General features: G+C 46.1%; 2 protein-coding genes across 3 annotated transcripts; one reads left to right on the forward strand and one right to left on the reverse strand.

Annotated features, from left to right (window-relative positions):
* Positions 1–2,437: 2,437 nt before the first annotated feature.
* On the forward strand, positions 2,438–3,869 carry LOC125552163 (AT-hook motif nuclear-localized protein 29-like). Its single transcript, XM_048715641.1, has one exon. The coding sequence runs from the start codon at positions 2,827–2,829 to the stop codon at positions 3,595–3,597; it is 771 nt and encodes a 256-aa protein (XP_048571598.1). The 5' UTR covers positions 2,438–2,826; the 3' UTR covers positions 3,598–3,869.
* A 4,386-nt stretch (positions 3,870–8,255) lies between these two features.
* On the reverse strand, positions 8,256–18,116 carry LOC125552164 (serine/arginine repetitive matrix protein 1). 2 transcript variants are annotated; one of them, XR_007303457.1, is made up of 13 exons: positions 17,929–18,116; positions 17,732–17,821; positions 17,490–17,612; positions 16,676–16,843; positions 13,512–13,598; positions 13,248–13,372; positions 11,253–11,867; positions 11,065–11,178; positions 10,869–10,976; positions 10,691–10,774; positions 10,474–10,602; positions 9,025–10,131; positions 8,256–8,544 (listed from the first exon to the last, which is right to left on the reverse strand). XR_007303457.1 is itself a non-coding variant. In XM_048715642.1 (12 exons), the coding sequence occupies exons 1-12, from the start codon at positions 17,947–17,949 to the stop codon at positions 9,315–9,317; spliced, it is 2,481 nt and encodes an 826-aa protein (XP_048571599.1). In that variant the 5' UTR covers positions 17,950–18,116; the 3' UTR covers positions 8,959–9,314. The 2 variants fall into 2 exon arrangements, 1 of the variants encoding a protein (XP_048571599.1); XM_048715642.1 differs by lacking the exon at positions 8,256–8,544 and having other exon boundaries at positions 8,959–10,131.
* Between the last annotated feature and the right edge of the window lie 338 nt (positions 18,117–18,454).

The following is an 18,454-nucleotide window of genomic DNA, read 5'->3' on the forward strand; positions in this document are numbered from 1 at the left end:
CTCATGTCTATGGTTAGGAAACCTTAACCATCTTTAATCAACAAGCTAGTCAAGTAGAGGCTCACTAGGGACACGGTGTTTATTTATGTATCCACACATGTATTTGAGTTTCTGGTTATTACAATTATAACATGGAGAATAAACACTTATCAAGAACAAGGAAATATGATAATAACTACTTTATTATTGTCTCTATGGCATATTTCCAACACCCATGCGTTGTGAGGTTCCACCTGGGCGATGGAGCATTCGCGCAAATTTGAGATGAAGTAGATCATGAGTGATGTTAAGACCGACTTGACAAGGCAGGAGCGGCCCACAGTGTTGATGTTGTTCCCTTGCCAAGGCGAGAGCTTGGCCGCCACTTTCTCCACCAAGAATTGATAGTCGGCGGTCTTCAGATTGTGAGTGGATAGGGGGAGGCCCAGATAACGTGCGGGGAAGCCCACACGTGTAGCTGAAAAACTATGGAGGGTATCATCGAGATCAATGTTTACACAACGAATTGGGGCCACAATGCTTTTAGGGGGTTATCCACGAGACCCGTCACCTCTCCAAAACTCTTCAAAATAGCCGCCAGCTGTTCAATGTCCTCTTTGATGGGGGCGACAAAAATGGTCGCATCGTCAACATAGAGAGAGGTGCGTAAGGTGGTGGCATGGCCTCGCAAGCAATGCAACAATCATTGATCCCTTGCTTTGGCAAGCAGTTGCTGCAAGTGGTCGATGGCAATGACAAAGAGCAAAGGGGGAAGCGGGTCACCCTGACACAACCCCTTACCGAGTTAAACATTTCAAGGTCAGACAGATGGATCCCAGTCCATTTTGCACCTCATTATATTCAAAAGTTATAGTCGAATTTAAAAGTTAGAAAGAAAGTGTGCAATTTGGTATATGTACACAACGCGAAATAAATTGAGCTCCTATATATTTTGGGTTCAAAATATTGTCACATGTGATTTGTAGCCCGACTTCGGTAGCCTAACATGAGGTGTTGTCAAGCCGTCTCCCACTCTTGAAACCCTATGCCCCACAACGCCACCGCTCCTGCCAACGAGGTCATGGATCCCCTACTCCTCTGCATTCTGCTATGTCGGCGGGAGAGAGTGGGGACCTCAGATTTGCATTGTGGCACTATAGTTGGATTTCTTAGGATTAGAATTTCTTTCCCCAATACCATCGTTGTGGTGGTGATGGTGGCATCTTGGACAAGGTTCCCGACTCCTGGTGCATCTTGCAGACGGCGGTCTCATCGGTGTCGTAGAGGAGGGGAGGGGAATCGTCTGGTTGTTGTTCTTCAAGAGTGGTGGATCTGGTTGAGCCATATTATGTAGGTGGCCTTCGAGGATGTCTTCTGGTGGAGTGGACGGTGTCGTTTCTTGTATTAATCATGTGGCTCCTTCTCCGGCTGGCGACATTCGGACATTCAATTGTATTTCGAAGGTCCAGATGCGAAGGTGGTTGCGTGCCGCCTGCGAGTGCAGGAGGAAGACAGCGTTGATTTCTGCAAGGATTGGTATGTAATTTTTAGTTTTTGTAATGATGGCCTTATAAGGAAGCGATTCAGTGCCCATATGCATATGCACATGGGCGTGGATAGTAATTGTCTAAAATAGCAATAAAATCCAAAAAAACTGAAATTTGTTGGCATCCAAGATGCTTAAACGTGTGATGTGCATGCAAAAATTTATCATGTTTGGACATTTAGCGTGATCGTGATAAAAAAGACAAAAAAATGGCTGGGAAAGAAACTTTGAAAAAGTACATTGTTTGGGCCCAATTTGTCTTTTTTGCCTATAGATCCTCGAATGCCGAAACATCAGAAAATTTACACGCTCCTTGCACACTCGATCATCGTCGATGCCTAAAAAATTCTGATTTTTTTGAATTTTGTTAGTATTTTTATGAATTTGCTGTTCATTAGGTGTAGATGAGCCCGGGCTCAGACTTGAATTACCAGTCTTATAAGGACTAGTCGATTCTAATATATGGCGTTTGCTATTTTCACAAGAGAGGTGTGATTTTCAAATTGAGCACATGCATGTAAAGTCGTATGTGTTGAACTTGAACACATCCTGCACACCAAAAAGCGGGAATCAACCATGGGTTGGCAGGGCAGGCAAAGAGGGAAGGGTCATTATGGACTCCGTCGTCTTCGGCATGGCATTCAAAAGAGGCACGTGCTTAAACAGCTCCGTGCTTCCGAAGGCCTCTCGGCGCGCAGCTGTTCCGTTTTCGTCCATTTGCACGACATTTTTTCAAAGCCCACCTGACCCGATCAGAAGGCCATGCCTCCCTCTCCTAAACACTGCTTAACGTGCGTACGCATGTGGCCACTGCCCACTGGCCGGGTCACACTAACTAACCGCGACGTACTACCAGTGCCGTTACATTTGCCACAGGGCCGTACCTTGCATATATACTGCCTCGGTACCCAGTCGGGAGCCAAGCGATGAGCGTCCCGTTTGATCGTAGCAGAGTGGTTTCGATTGTGCGAGTGCGACTACGACTGCTACCCCGCGCCCGCGCCGACGAGAGCGGAGAAGCGAAGCGAATTCTAGAAGGAGCCGTAAATAAATACTCCTCCTCCTAGCCGGTGAGAGCAACGCCAACGCCCATAGTTCCGTCCCATACCATACAACCACTCGCTAGCAACCAGAGACTCACTGCCGCCGCCGCCGCCGCCGCCGCCGCTTGCATTGGAGAAGCTCTTGCAGGAGCCTAAGGCTGTGTGTGCCATCTTCGTTCCTCGGCGACGACCGCGAAAATTGTAGGGCTGGCAGACTGGTGGCCGGCCGGCGCGGCGGCCGAAGCCCAAGCCGAGGAGATGGGGAGCATGGACGGCCACCCGCTCCAGGGCAACCACGCCTACACCCACGTCCCTGCCGGCAGCAACAACGACGAGGACGACGCGTCGCCGCCGCCCTCGGCCGGCGGGGGCTCCTCGGGGTCGGGCCGCCGGCCGCGCGGCAGGCCCCCGGGGTCCAAGAACAAGCCCAAGCCGCCCGTGGTGGTGACGCGGGAGAGCCCCAACGCGATGCGCTCCCACGTGCTGGAGATCGCCAGCGGGGCCGACATCGTGGAGGCCATCGCGGCCTTCTCCCGCCGCAGGCAGCGCGGCGTCTCCGTCCTCAGCGGGAGCGGCGCCGTCACCAACGTCACGCTGCGCCAGCCCGCGGGGACCGGGGCGGCCGCCGTCGCCCTAAGGGGGCGCTTCGAGATACTCTCCCTGTCCGGCGCCTTCCTCCCGGCGCCGGCGCCGCCCGGGGCGACGGGGCTCGCCGTCTACCTCGCCGGCGGGCAGGGGCAGGTGGTCGGGGGCAGCGTGATGGGGGAGCTTCTCGCGTCCGGCCCCGTCATGGTGATCGCGGCCACGTTCGGCAACGCCACGTACGAGAGGCTGCCGCTGGATCAAGACGCCGAGGAGGGCGCCGTGCTGTCCGGGTCGGAGGGCGCCGCCACGCAGCTGGAGCAGCAGGGCAGCGGGGGCGCCGCCGTGCCCCCGCCGATGTACGCGGTGCCGCAGACGCCGCCCAGCGACATGTTCGGGCAGTGGGGGCAGGCGGCCGTGGCGCGGCCTCCGCCGACGTCATTCTAGCGCTGCACCGGCGAGGTGAATCGCGCGCGCGGTTCCTCTACCTAGCTAGTTTAGCTTTCTGCTTCCTCCCTAGTTGTTTGCCTAGCTTCCATTATCTTGTTAATTAATGTGCTATGTCATGCATGGGTACTTGTATGATATTTTTTTTCCCTTTTTTGTTTTCATTCCTCTTCCGTCTTTGAAGCTTGGGAATGTGAAATTCCTACAGGTATCAACAACCCAACGAACAATGGTTGCTCGTCAATTAGCTTCTTATAATTTCCAATGATCAATTGGTGTTCGCCTCCTAATTTCCAATGATCGATTCTTATAATGCATTTAACTACTATAGATAGCATGTACAGTCCAGTTTCATAAGATCCAAGCTTCTTGAGGTATGTACGGCCATGCATGCTTGTATGGTTGTATGCTTGGTTTGGGATATGCAGGCTTCTGGTTACTCTCTCTCTCTCTCTCTCTCTTTGATTCCTCAATCCAGTGTCTCGGTTTACTTAATTTCATTAAAAGTATTTTAGAAGGTCTAGAGCCATAGTTTTATGAAAATTTGTTATTGAACACCGTGGCGAGATTTGGTGTCAGGTTCTTCAGATTGATTCAAGGGTTCAACAGCGGCTACTGCGGCTCTAGGGCGCTGGTTCTTAGGGGCACGTTCATAAAGACTTCCTTACTGTCATCAACAAGGGCAGGCCAGCTTCGATATGGGTGGGAGCGGCAACAGCGGCGAGTGCGGCTCGTTCTGACGGCAACAGTAGTTGTTTGGTGCCTGGGACCTTAATGTTATTTTTATTATGTTTGAGATGCTTTCTACTCCTACTTTGGTGAACTTTAATAGTAGATGTTAGTTCTTTTGGCAAAAAAAAAACTTATTATTGTACTTTGGCTCAATTTCAGTTGATTTAGCAGCCGGAATTCTGCTGTTTTTCAAACTCAAGCTGTTAAAATTTTACTGACTCTATCCACAAGTATGTCGTCCTACAAAGCGTATTGTCAAACTTGTATAACTTTTGTACTATAAAAATACGTAGACCTGTTCTCATTAGCAAGGGTCTCAGTTCTCCCATAAAAATATTTCCATCATTTGATTATGTTTTCCGTTTTTCTCTAGTACTAGCATATAAACATAAAAATTCATGGTTAAAGGCAAATACACCATGTCAATATCCAATACGAAATGCACTTGCGAGCAGAGAGATCATCTATCATCGTCTCAACCAGCAGTTTTTTATTAATTTATAAGTTCCTCGTTGCTCTATATTATGAAAGCTCGTGCATGTTCCCAGAGAGCAACAGGCAGATAAAAAGAGGGCTAGCTACTGCATCCCATGCACGCACGCACGCACACACACAAAATGCGCTTCACTTTACATGGTAGTACAAGCCTTTTCCCCTCGACCCCGAGCCATAAAAGGTACGTACAGTACTAGGATCAACCATTGAGCAGCAGTACAAGTCGATTTTCCATTTCTAGCCATCGTTTCCTGGAACCAAGTACATTTTGGTGGGCATATATTAGTACACGACAGCAGCACTAAAACGAGAGCAGCAAAAATCACCCGTCACCAATATGCCTCCGGTTCAGAATCTAGCTTTGCAGCATGCTTGTCTGCCCCGGGAAACATTTGTGATCCATCAAGAACAAACCCCCACTACCGCAAATGCTCACTCGTGTTTGCCCCTTTTTTCCTTGACCCAAATCAGCTCAGGTTGTGGACATGGGGGAAAAGGGGTATGCTCCCCCCACAGAGCCAGCACTGCAGGCTTGTCAGCAGTGCGGATTTAAAGTAGCATGGCGACGGCGACATGGCGTGCCACTGTGAACGGCCCTACCGGACGGGCACCGCCGGTGTGCGTGTGCGTGTGTGTGTGTGTGTGTGAGGAGCCGAAAGGGAAGGGGACGAAATGATAGGTGCGTGCACATACATGTTCCAGTGGAATGCACTGCCCTCACGAAACGGAAGGGATCTTTCTTTCTTTCTTTCTTTCTTTGGATGCCTCGGGCGCCTACTATGTACCCATCTTTTCACCCTCACGTCGGGGCAAAGCGCTGTGGGAGCGAACCTCCGTCGTGTCGAGACGCATTCGATCGCCTGCTTGCTAGCTGCTAGTGCCGTAATTTCTGCCAGGATATGATAGGAATATCCCGATCTATCTATCTCTCTGGTAACGGTGTGGTGTGTTTTTACCTGACCTGAAGTGCGGCGTGTGTAAGGAAGGAACCGATCGACGCCCTGAGGCGACGGGTTGTGCTGGTCCGAGCGATGCCTGAGAAGCAGCTAGTGGTGGGTGAGCATTTTTGGCCCTCACGTCGGAGTTGACGTTGTTCTTGTGCACGGCAGCGCGCTGGCCGTGCTTGATTAGCGTTGCTTGGCCCGTTAAGGAAAGCAATCAGCTGACCCCTTCGTTTTCAACCTGCCTCGATGGCATCGATGGTCGGGCGGGGATTAGGTTCCGCCGATTTGACCTCACCAACTTTACTCCCCACACCGCTACGATTCATTTTCCTTTCCACCGCACCCATGCGTGTGCCCACGACGCGTTTGTTTCGTGCGTGTGATAAGCGGCGCGGTCCCGTGCGCGCCGTTAATGATTGCTTGTAGAGGGCGCGGCGCACGGGTGCGAGCGACCGAGTGCTCTCGTGCCGCCCACCTGTCGGCCGGCTAGACCAAGGCATGCATGGGCATGGGGGGTGGACGCTCGGCTGGGGTCGACGCCGCACGTGCATATGACCGTGCACGGCCCAACCTTCCCACGTGGAAGCAGTCGCCGCATTCAAGCGGCGGACTGCTTCGCTCGCCTATAGCTCGCCGCGCCAGGATAGAGCACGGGGTGGACCCATGCATGCACGTAAACTTGCAGAGGTAAATGCTCATCAGCGGCTCCGACCGAGACCGGGTCCAAGCATTATTTCATCTGATCTGATTCCAAACCCGAGCACGTAATAAGGACTTGGGTCCAAACATATCCTCCAAAGCCATGACATAGGTTGAATCATCACACGCAAACGGCTAGGATTGTGCAGTGGCGAGGAATTTCGATCCTGCGATTTGTCTTTGTCCTGACACAAAAGTCTAACCTGCTCTAACTTGTAAAACAAGCAATTCGAAGGTTACTGCGCTGGGTTCTAACCAAATTGCTACTTGTTGTAAAGCAAAACAAGGACAAGGACGGCAGATGCCGCTCGTCCTCCTCCTCCAGCCCACGTCCAACATGCAAGTAGCAGGTTACGTGAGCTCCCGGGGCGGCAGCAAGTGGCACGACTTACGCGCTGCGCGGCAGTAGCCATGACAGTGGCCGGTCAGAGCCTACAGCGGGCGTACGTTCCCCCGGACCGCCCAACGACCGCCGATCCAGCCCCGGCTTTTCCAATGGAGAGAACGTGGCCGCCGCGTCTAATCGGGGCAGCAAGTTGAGCATGTCGACGCGTCCGGCTTGCATCCCTAACTGCGATCATGAGTTCATGACCTTCATTTCATCCAAGGCTGCAAGCAAGCTAACCTAACAACTACTACAATACCAAATCCGGGGTTTCCACTTGAAAGGGTTACTCCAGCAACCGGGCCGTACGTTTATGCCATGATGGGAAACGACAGAGATGTCAAGAAACACTGATGTAACTTGAAAGCACGGATCGCAAGTAAAGAACTAAAAGTTAAGTGCATGGCTCACAACACGTAACGACAAAAGGCCAGACCATAGCATAAAAGGATGAACAAATAGATGATTAATGAGAAACAAGGTTGGGCAGCTGATGAACAGCTAAAAATGTTGGCTTGTGACTGTCACAAACTATTTACTACACTTCAATTTGAACCAGACTTACCCCAGCTCTCAAATCGTCGTTACCCCTAAAGAGTGTTGTTCCCATCATCAACAAAGGAAATGGGAACATTGTTGCTGGGCAACTGTACTACTCAAACTTAAACTGAAATGTAAGTACCTGATACCAGGTACGAGCACGTGGAAAATCAAACATTTTCGACGGCAATTCTAGTGACGCAAGGGTGGCAAGTTAGTGGCAAATTTCTGTCCCAAAATAAACTGAAGCACCAAGTTGCCATTCTTGCCAAGTAAAGTGCCATCCTCGCATTACTAAACTTGCCATCGAAAACGTTCGATTTGCCATGTACTCAGGTACTTATCATTTCCCAATTTAAACTGGCCTAGCCAAGTACAATGAAAATGCGAACATTGGAGTACCGTCTCAACTAACCTAGACAAGTACAATGACCTGGGACAATTTTGCTATACAGGTGTGACCAATGAAATCATGTTGATACTACATGTGCATGAAAAATACCACACCCTCCGATCCATATTACTTACAAAACCAGCGACAAGTAATACAGATCAGAGGGAGTACTGAAAATTGGCACTCTATAAAACAAGAAGACATGATAATACCCATAAATCAGCAGCGTGTATAAAAGAATTGACAGAAAAACTTCTGTTCCAAGCAAACGCAATCAGATGGCAGAACACTATCATAAGGGGGGAAATGACACTGCTCATATGCTCACATTAGAAACTATATACTGTTGGTGGCCTTGTATTGATGCAAAATGTATTTTTGATAGTGGCCTTGTATAAGGGGATGGAGGGAGTACAAAGAAATATAACTCCTGCCCAAGACTTGCACCTGAATGCTAGGAACCACAAAATAGAAAAGGACAACTCATGTTCATTCAACAGTAGAATACTCATGGGCATTCTGTGTGAAGTTAGCAACCTTCAAATGCTTACAAGAAATTTCATTTGCTTCATCAGGACATAGCCACACACACAAAAAAAAGAACTTACTGCACAAACCTCATTCTAAGGAGCAGCAACCAAAACGAAACAGGAGCACTTTAGGAGAGTTTCACAATCATCAAAGGTGCAACCAGCTGGTTGTCGCTGAGGTGCTGTTAAATCTCTGGTACATAAAAACCTTGTTCACATGGTGCTAATCTGCCAACAATCCAAATTCAAATGAACAAAATGACACAGTTTACATAAATCAAGTGTGCGGTGGTACTGCTAAACAGGCGTGCTACCATCAAAAAGCATGGTCATGCAAACAGTAAAACTTCCTCAATCCTCATTGCAAGAATTATGACCATTAAATAAAATTATCTACAACTTTTTGCTTGTATCTTTGGCACTAGCACATGTCTACTATCAGGTATTTTATACGATAAGCATCTATCAGGCAACAGGATTTAGCCAACACTAAGTTCTTATCAGTAACTACAAATAGAATATACATTATTATCCAGGTTTGCTAAGCAACCTTTCAAGGAAAAAACTGGCAAATGATGAATGATTAAGTTCGAAGTATATCACTTCGGTACCAATTCAAATAACACAAAAGGGAGCACAATATCACAAAATATAAATATTTCATTCTCAGGGTTATGGTTCGTACAAACATGTAAAGGCAAACATTACCAGATAAAAGCAGCTAAGCCTGAAAGCAGCTGCAACAAGGAAACAGCTCAGGAATCGTCAATTACTCAGATCAACTGCCACATAAACATACAGAACATTAAACAGGTATCATATGAGCACACTTCAGTAACATATAGATATGCTCTTGAAATATAGAAACGTGTAAATGCATTGCGAGAAATTCCCCAGCCTAGTGATTGGCAGCTTTCTTTGATCTTATATAGTTTCACGGGTCTTCTCCCGAAGCTCAACCCTTCAAGTTTATTTTTATCAGATTCTTCTCAGCCAGCCTATGAAACTCTCTTTCTAACATCAGCATCCGAATCAGATTCACGGTCCTTCTCGACATCTGAAGACGGAGTAATAACATGCTTTGATTTCTTTGCAAGAGATTCAAGGGCCCTCTGTCGAAGCTCAATTTCAAGTTTGTTTGGGTCAGGTTCTTCTCTCAGAGTGTATGAACCTTTCTTCCCAACATCAGCATCTGAGCCAGATTGACGATCCTTCTCAAGATCTGACAGGGGAGAACCAGCATACTTCAATCTCTGTTTACTGGCATGACGGTCCGCCCTTCTGCGGTGCCGTTCTTCACGTCTAAGGCGCCTTTCCTCTTTTCGCAGCTTTTTCTCTTCTCGCCTCCTCTTCTTGGACTCCTTATCATCAGAGTCAGAATCAGAATCAGAACTATCATCATAATGCTTCTTATGCTTGTGACCCTTTTTATGTCTTCGCTTCTCAGACTGGGATCTGTGTTTCTCAGATTCTTCTGAGCCCGAACTGCGACGATCAATGTGTTTACTGTCATATGTTCTTTTCTTAGCTTTTTGAAGAGGACTTCCACCATCTGATTGGGAAGCTTCATCAACTTTACCAGAGTATTTCTTCGCTGCAATAGCATCATAAGAAGCACCATGTGAATCCGTTTTGGCACGCTCATTGTTAATCCCATCCTTTGGATAAGAGTCGCCAGCTCTACTAGGGGACTGCCGTTTCACGCGAGAATCATCAGGGGAATCACCCTGGCGTTTCATTCTTCTACCATCAAGTGCATCTTCTGATGAATCTGATAGCTGATTATCATATTTCTTGGGGACATCCTTCCCGCCACTAGAATAAAAAAAACTGTTAGATTATTACCAAAAGAAAGGATGCATGCTGCTGAGGAGATGCTTCTGACAGGTTTTACCGACTGACATCATCATAATTACTCCTACAAAAAATTAAGACGTTGATGCATGCAGGAAATCCTTTTAAGTGGAAGTTTATCATGCATAATATAGCAAGTACACATGGTGTCTGATGATAATGGTGCAAATCTGTAACCCAATATTCAGTGTCTAAATAAGAAAGAAAAGAGCATTGAACCATAGCATGTCAAAAGAGCAAGATTGCTTTCTTAATGCATAAAAACTAGCAATCTTCAAGAAGGGGATAAGTAGAGGAACATACTCCTGTCTTGATCTGGAAGAGGGTTTTTCTCCAGGGACTGAGTTGTCAACGTTGACTTCCTTTAGATGCAGATCAGCTGAGAAATCCTTGGATATCCTGCGTGATGAATTGGCCTTCCGTGCATTCTCCCTAAACGTGAACAAAAGATAAGTATATATAGACAGCGAGGCAAAAAAATAGTTTTACGAAGACAAGACATGAAAGAACATATTCCAACCTTGCACGCCCGCTTTCTTCCTCGTCTCCACTGGTATTTGTGCTGTCCTGACTGGGCATATGTTTCCCAGTGTCCTTCAAAGGACTGCCAAAATAAGGTGAGAAAGTTAGCATCCCAGTTTAGACACTGTTAGTGGGAAAAAAAATAGAATTACAAATTAACATAGACAAGTACACACCTGTCACGTGTGGAGTCTCTTTCTGCATCATTAGTAGGAGACCTCAAGGATTTTGTGAGCCTACGGTGTTCAAAATCCGGTGACCCTCGGCCACTCCTTTCTTGGTTCCTGAGGCAATACTGGGAGTAAGACAATGACTTCCCTGGATAACTACAACAAAATATGTCTGCATTCATCATGCATGCTGTGGTATTACCTTTGAGCCAGATCCCTGCCTTTAGTGGAGGGTGCACCGTTTGTTCCCTTTTCTGCGTCCCTGCTCGAACTCCTACGTGAACGATTTGGACTCCTGCTGTGTGGACTGCTACTCCTGTAAATTCCAGCACAAGTGTAAATCCATGCAGCACAACATCGGGTACAAAGAAAATAAGAGAGCAGCATTACCTCCTCCGCGGTGGAGAGACTGGAGGATTTGCAGAAAGCGTCCTAGTTGAAATTGGGGATTTTCTCTGGCGCTTTGGTGACCTCAACTGCGGTGAGCGGTGAGGTGACAGGGACTGCCGTCTTCCTGGAGAACGTGGCCTATGTCTTCTAGGTGATGGGGACCGTGGCCTGCGTCTTAGAGGTGATGGGGACCGTGGCCTGCGTCTTCCTGGTGATGGGGACCGGTGTCTATCTGCTGGTAATCTGTGTCGAGGAGGTGATCTGCGACGCGCAGGAGATGGTGATCTCCTAGGTGCGCGAGCTGGGGACCGACGGCGATAAGGAGATGGTGATCTACGTCGCCCAGATGGTGGAGATCTTCTCCTAATGGGAAATCTCCGCCGAGGTGATGGGGATCTAGGTACTGAAGGTGATCTTCTGGAATACGGTGACCTCCGCCTAGACATTGAAGGAGCGATTCTTGGGGAATGCCTTCGGGGGGAAACAGAACGTCTAGGTGAAGCTGAACGTCGTGATGATCTTTGCCTGGAAGGGGATGGAGAGCGCCTCCTTGGAGAAATAGACCGTTGCCTACCACGGGGCGACAAAGATGTGCTCCTAGGTCTTCGATGTTCCCTGAAAATAAAAGAGAATAAAACTGCCTATAAGCAATGGTTACAGTCGAGACAGAGAAAACTTACTTATTGTCGTAATACATAGGACTGCTGACAATACACATGCCAACACAAGCTAACACAAATCAAGATTAAACGACTACTGATCAGGTCACACAAAGATGCCTTGTTCATTCCTCGTTAATTAGGTCACACTGTTTTGCAGGACCATATTGTTTAATTCTTTCGAAAAGATGTGAAATGCAAATGCCTACAAAGAGCAATCCTTTGGGTACATTAGAAACCTAACATGCGAGGAAGATAAGTATAGTCAAAAGAAGACACAAACTTGTAGGAAATATGCACAAAACATTAAAAACATGGGGAATGATGTACATTCCCACCACCTGGATTGAAGTACGCACGGGCTAGAATTACAAGTTTGTTTCAAAAAGATGGTGCACATTTCAAAGGATGAAAATGATTTATCATGAAGAACATGACAAAACAAGGAAGGGTTCAGATATAGGCATTCTTGATGAGATTATTGAAAATTTAAAATACAATGAAAAATGATAAAAACTCATGCATAGAAGAATTGCTAGCTACTCCCTCCGTTCCTAAATACTTGTCTTTCTAGACATTTCAAATGACTACTACATACGGATGTATGTAGACATGTTTTAGAGTGTAGATTCACTAATTTTGCTCCGTATGTAGTCATTTGTTGAAATGCCTAGAAAGACAAGTATTTAGGAACGGAGGGAGTAGAACACAACCAAGGGCCACCAGATGACAGACAACGAGCTCAAAGAAGAGATTAGAAGCAACATACAGAAGTACATTCTGCAAAAGTAAAAAAAACACTGGGAAGATACTGCAAATTAATCTTATCGGTATAGTTGTGGTAGGGCATAGATGAAGAATGCACTTATTCCCAAGTATTGATGGTGTTGTTCTTATGCAGAAATTAAAGACTTTATTAAGGATTCCAAACAAATAGTTAACTGAATGAAGGAATGGAATTGAATTTGCCCATTTCGCACTGCCTAATTGTGGCAGGATTTTTTTTCCTTCACAGCTGTTGAGGTCATCACCAGAACATGATATAATAGTTAATTGGAGGAAGAGATGCAGTGATGTACAAGCTGAACAAAAGCAAAGAAGAAAACACAAAAATGGCAATTCTTGGACAAGAAAAGCAGAAAACTTCATCGATGCACTAGTCTGACTCTGAGAATAAAAAGGAATTTCATCTCAAGGACGTGCATAATATGCATTATATGAATTTTTTCCTGACAAAAAAGTCAGGGGGTTTCAAATGTGGACATTCTACAAATATTATCTTATCTGATAGAATGCACTAAAGAGTAGTCAAAGTTAATCAAAGAAGTTAACTAACCGGCTCTTTGTTCTCGAGCTATGCTTCAAGTCCAGTTCCTTTTCTTTCTCAGCATCGACATTGGGATTGTTTAAAGCAGAGCCAAGTGAATCACCATGAAATCTTGAATTACCAGTATCCCCGGCCTACAGTAGTTGGAGGTAAAGAACGATATGAACCGAAATAATCGGAGAAGCTATCTGAGTGTCATCAGAAACACAAGAGGTCACAGAATAACCATTAAATCAGTGATACAAGGAAACTGGTCAGAAGGAATTAACTCACCATCATTTTGTGTTTATCTAGTTCCGTGTCCCTTCCATCTTTCTCTCGCTTCTTCTGGATTTCCTGGGCAATTCTAGCCTCTTCCGCCTAAACACAAGACGGATGGATTAATAAGAAAACTCTCACTTTTCTGCAATTTAAATCCCACAACTCCACAAGCAACTATAAAAAAAAATGTAAATACCAGGTTCACAGGATAGACAGGAAGTACTAAAGGCCAGAGTAAAGTATGATGTTTTGAAAAAATCACATATGAAAGAAATGTAATGAAGTCTACCACCACGTACAACCATTGACTAGCGTTACAAACTAGACACAACACTAACTAGATAGTGTTCTATGGGCAATGTCCGAGAAAAAACATAAAATAAGGTCGTCTGCAGTTTCAACCATAATGATACGTGTTTGTTTCAGTAAACATAAATGAGAGCAAAAAAGAGGAAATGCTATTAAATTCGCACGCAAGCCTTGTGTTGTCAGACATACAAAGCAATCCTTGACATGGAGTAGGTGGCCAGGTGGCCGGGCGTATGGAGAACTCCAAATGTACACATATCATAGGAGAGGAATACAGATTTGGCGCATACAAGTGATCGAGGAAGCACAGTGCACCTTCAAGGCAGGCATTGGGTGCAACCATGGAGACACTAGGAAATTGAGTTATCTCTAGTTAGGAGTTCCTTTTAGTTTAGGAGAGCTAATGCGGATAGAAAGGACATGTTTTAGGTAGTTAACATTGCAATTCTGGTTCGAATCCTACTTGTGTATCAAGTCAATTGTCTGATTTTATATGGGAGAGGCTGTATTGTTTTAAGCAAGCGATATAATGATCACAAGTTATCTAAGCCTTACAACAACCCTTGCACGTCAGGGACGAGCCCTGGAACTAGCGCTCTAAACGAGCTGAGCTCAAGCAAATATACCTTGGCTCGGCTCGAGCTCAATTCAATCCTCAGCCCAAATATGGCCTCGAGCACGGCCTATTGACATAACAGCTCGAGTTCGGCTTGCCAAAAGCTAGAAATAGTTCGATCCCAGATCGTTAGGGCTCACGAAAACTCTCGGGTAATATTATAATTTTTAGCATATATATTGCCAACACGCTAGGCATCGACTGTTGTATGCCTTCACAAGCCACTCTTTTATAGATAGTCCTCCAACCCCACTCTTCTACAATAGGTGAGGTGGTACTAATCTACTCAGCCCTACTATTGGTTACATGGACTAAGAGATGGGCTGATGCACAAGTATAGCTACAAGGCCATGAATGTTCTTCGGCCCTCCAGTCATTGCTACGCGCAGCTTTTCTCTTACCAGACTAGGCTTAGCTTCTTGTGAATTGCTCACATTCTGATGATTTGATTATTAGGCTTGGAGATATTTGGGCCACACCTACGTACAGAAGAACCGATTGAAGAGAAGCTTGTCCAACATCTTCTGAGATGGTTTGGGCATATTCAGCGCATGCCTCCAGATGCCCCAGTGCATAGCGGAGGATGCCCCAGTGCATAGCGGCCGACTAAATTTGGGACTAAAGGTTGTGTTGTTGTGTAAAGAGTTAATGTTTATCAGGTGGCTGCATGGTAGTATTATACCAAGCCTTATCGAGCGTTTTCAAACCAAGCTTCCCAGGCTCCCGAGCATAAGGCCAATCTTGAGCTCGGCTTGTTTATGCTTCGAGCCAAGCTCGAATATGTGACGAGCTCAAACTTTTCTGGCATCCTTGCATGTCACCGATTGTTGATGGTGAGTACAGATCTTCTAACCCTTACCCTACCAAAATTATCCCACTCTGAACCAAGGTTCCTAACATTATAGGCATTTTTTAAAGAAAGAGTAACTCAAAACAACAATTTTGCTCCTCCCCCCTAAATAGACACATGCGCTGGTCGATTTGCAGATCAAAATTTTGCTTACCGCCATGACAATGGAATCAGAGACTTGTCTATAAGGATAAAGCTTCCCCCATGACAAGAACAGTCTGCACTTCTCTCCTCTATCCTTTTGCTCCTCCCTTCTTCACCACGACCATCATCAGACGCGAGCACGCCACCAGGGACTAGAGATGAGGACAATACCATACACGAGCACGCCATCGTCCGCGAGCACTCCGTCTTCCGCGACGAAGCTGTCCTACGCGAGCTAGCCGTCCTGCACAGCCAGCGCGAGCACGACGAGGTCCACGAGGACGCTGTCCTGAGAACACCGCTGTCCGCGAGGACGCAGTCCTCCACCAACTGCCACCGGCCGTGTGGACGCCGCCATCCACGAGGACACTGTCCTCCATGAGGACGCTGTTGTCCCCATCTTCTATGCTACCACTGCCGTCGTCCGCTAACACAAGGCTGTCGACCTCAATGCCCTCATCTTCCTCCTCGGCTCCTCATATAGATTTTCTTCTTCCTCATATATAGGTTGGCTTTCTCCTGCCAACTCATGGGTTTGCTGGTTTGCCATGGGGAAGAGCTGGAGCTGGACGGGGAGAAGCAAGCGGAAGGCGACGGATGGGATCAGTTGAGACTTGAGAGGAAGGAGGCGGAGCGTGCGCGACCCATGCGGAAGCGGAGGGGCAAAAGTGGAAAGATTCGATGAACAAAGCTTACGCGCAGACCATTGAGAAAAAAAGGAAAAAAGTTATGCGGAGCCTAAATAGGATCGGAAGGAGTAGAAGTTATTATTAAGGGATTAAATTTACAGTTAAAGACATAATTAGAATATATACAACTTAATAAGATTGGGTGGCTAAGATGGTTTGCAGCATTTAACCCAATTTGTACATTTTAGATTCAAATAAATGATAATACATAAATAAAAGGAGGTAACTCAAAAACAAAAACTTAGATTGAAATGGAGCATGCTTTCACTCAGTACCGACTTACAGTGGTCAACTGAGTCAAAAGGACAACTTGAGCCGCTGCAGTACTGACTTACTAACTAGTAGCGCAACTAATCACACCTAGTTGACAGTTTTGTTGGAAGCCAAGTACGGACCTGGCGAGCAACTAATCAGAACTGATTCTAGGTCATTGTAAAGGGCATGCTAATTTGATGTCTCTTGTGTATGTATTCTAGCTTATGAGTTAACTCAGAACAACATGCCTGAAGTATGTCACAGAAATATTGTTATAATAATAATAATAATAGATTCATGTATTTATGCAAACCTTTCTCTGCTGAATCTCAGCCTCCTTTGCATCCAAAAATTGCTGGGGCACACCACTAGCATTCTGCTGCGCACTGAGAAGGAGGCTCCACAGCTCCCTCATGAACTTTATTGTGTTCTTCTCCATGAACCCTGTAAGCTGGATCTGTATGTACTTCCCGTCCACCTCCTGCAAAACAAACAAAAACCTTATAAAGCTCCTGAGCTCCTACTATTTATTATCAGCCCCACAGAACTAATTTAATCATTACACAACTATATCACCTATGTTTGGGCTGACTGATCCATAAAAATCATATCCAGGCAACAAATAATTCGATGACATGGCCAGAAAAGAAAAAAACTAGTATGATAATGATTAGCTTTTACAGGTACAACCCATACTTGTTTCATAAGTTCACAATAGCTAATTCAATTGGTATTTTGCTAATCCAACTGGTATTTTGCAAATTGGAAAATGTTGTGGTTTAGCTCCACAAGACGGCTGTGATTACCTATCTTACACTATCCAAACAAGCCTATGCGAGACTTTAAACTTAGTTCCCGAATTACACGTGTATGATTTCAGTTTTCATTCCTGACTCCTGAGCTACACCATGAAGATAGTTGGGTTCGTAGCTTACAATCTTAAAGCTGAATGGACGAAATCCAATATATCCAGAGATGCTTTACATGAATATAGAATACAGAGTTTCGTTTTTAATTAATTAATAGGCATATCTTCAATCAGAAAATCCATCTGTGTTTGTTCAACGAGACCATAAGATGTAAGCGCCATTGCTCATGTTAAAGAAGTATATCTTCAGAAACCTCACCTTCGCATCGAGCAGGCCATAGATGAAGTTGATAAGCACTTCGTCCTCGAACCCAAGAAGCTCGGTGACCCGTGTGGCAATCCACGGCTTCATCACGTCCATCTTCACCTTTGACATGTCCACCTAAACCCAAGGAAAGAAACAAATTAGAGTTTAACTTGAACCCACGGCAGATAGTCCCCCTCTGGACGCCCATCGGCTAGAACCCGGTGGAGGCATAGGGCGAGAACGAAAAGGCTAACCTGATGGTCAAGCTCGGACGCGAACTTCTGCGTCTTGAGCAGCTTGGCATGCTTGTTGGAGAATCTGGTGTCCTGGTCGGCCGACGTCCCCTGCCAAAAAGCACGGCGAATCAGCGCACCTGTCACAGATCCGACGAACCGGAAAAACGAAGCGAGGTTGGCAAACTAAATCAATGCGGAGAACCGTAGCCGCTTACCCGGAAGAAGCCTCCCGACATCTTCACAGGCGGTATGGCCGCCGGGGCCGCCGCCGGCTTGGGGGGAGGATGCCGAGGAAGGGTGGCTAGGGTTGGAGCCTTTGGGAAGACGACGACGAGTTGGGGGGTGCAGGGGAGAAGAAGAGGCCGCAGGAATAGCTATACACAATAGCCCGATCCAAAACAGTCGCCTGCCTCAGCTGCCTGGGCCAAGCCCACCGGTCTGTAGGCTTTCGAGTCTGTTCACTCGTAATACGTGTACATCACGATTCATGTTTTCTTTCTCGAAAAAAAAGACATCACGATTCATGTGTTCCTAAAATTTCTTTCAAAAATATGCTCAAAAAAATTCTTTCAAAAAAAGCTGTTCCTAGAAATACCCTCAAAAAGAAATCTGTTCCTAATACCCTCAAAAAGAAATCTGTTCCTAAAAAAGAACGTCATGATTCTCTTTTCTTTTAATAATTCTATAAAAAAAGACAATTATTGTTGTTAATATTTACTTTGCCGCAGGAAGTCTTGTTGT

Source organism: Triticum urartu, chromosome 4 (assembly GCF_003073215.2).
Source record: "Triticum urartu cultivar G1812 chromosome 4, Tu2.1, whole genome shotgun sequence".
In the NCBI taxonomy this organism is placed as follows: domain Eukaryota; kingdom Viridiplantae; phylum Streptophyta; class Magnoliopsida; order Poales; family Poaceae; genus Triticum; species Triticum urartu.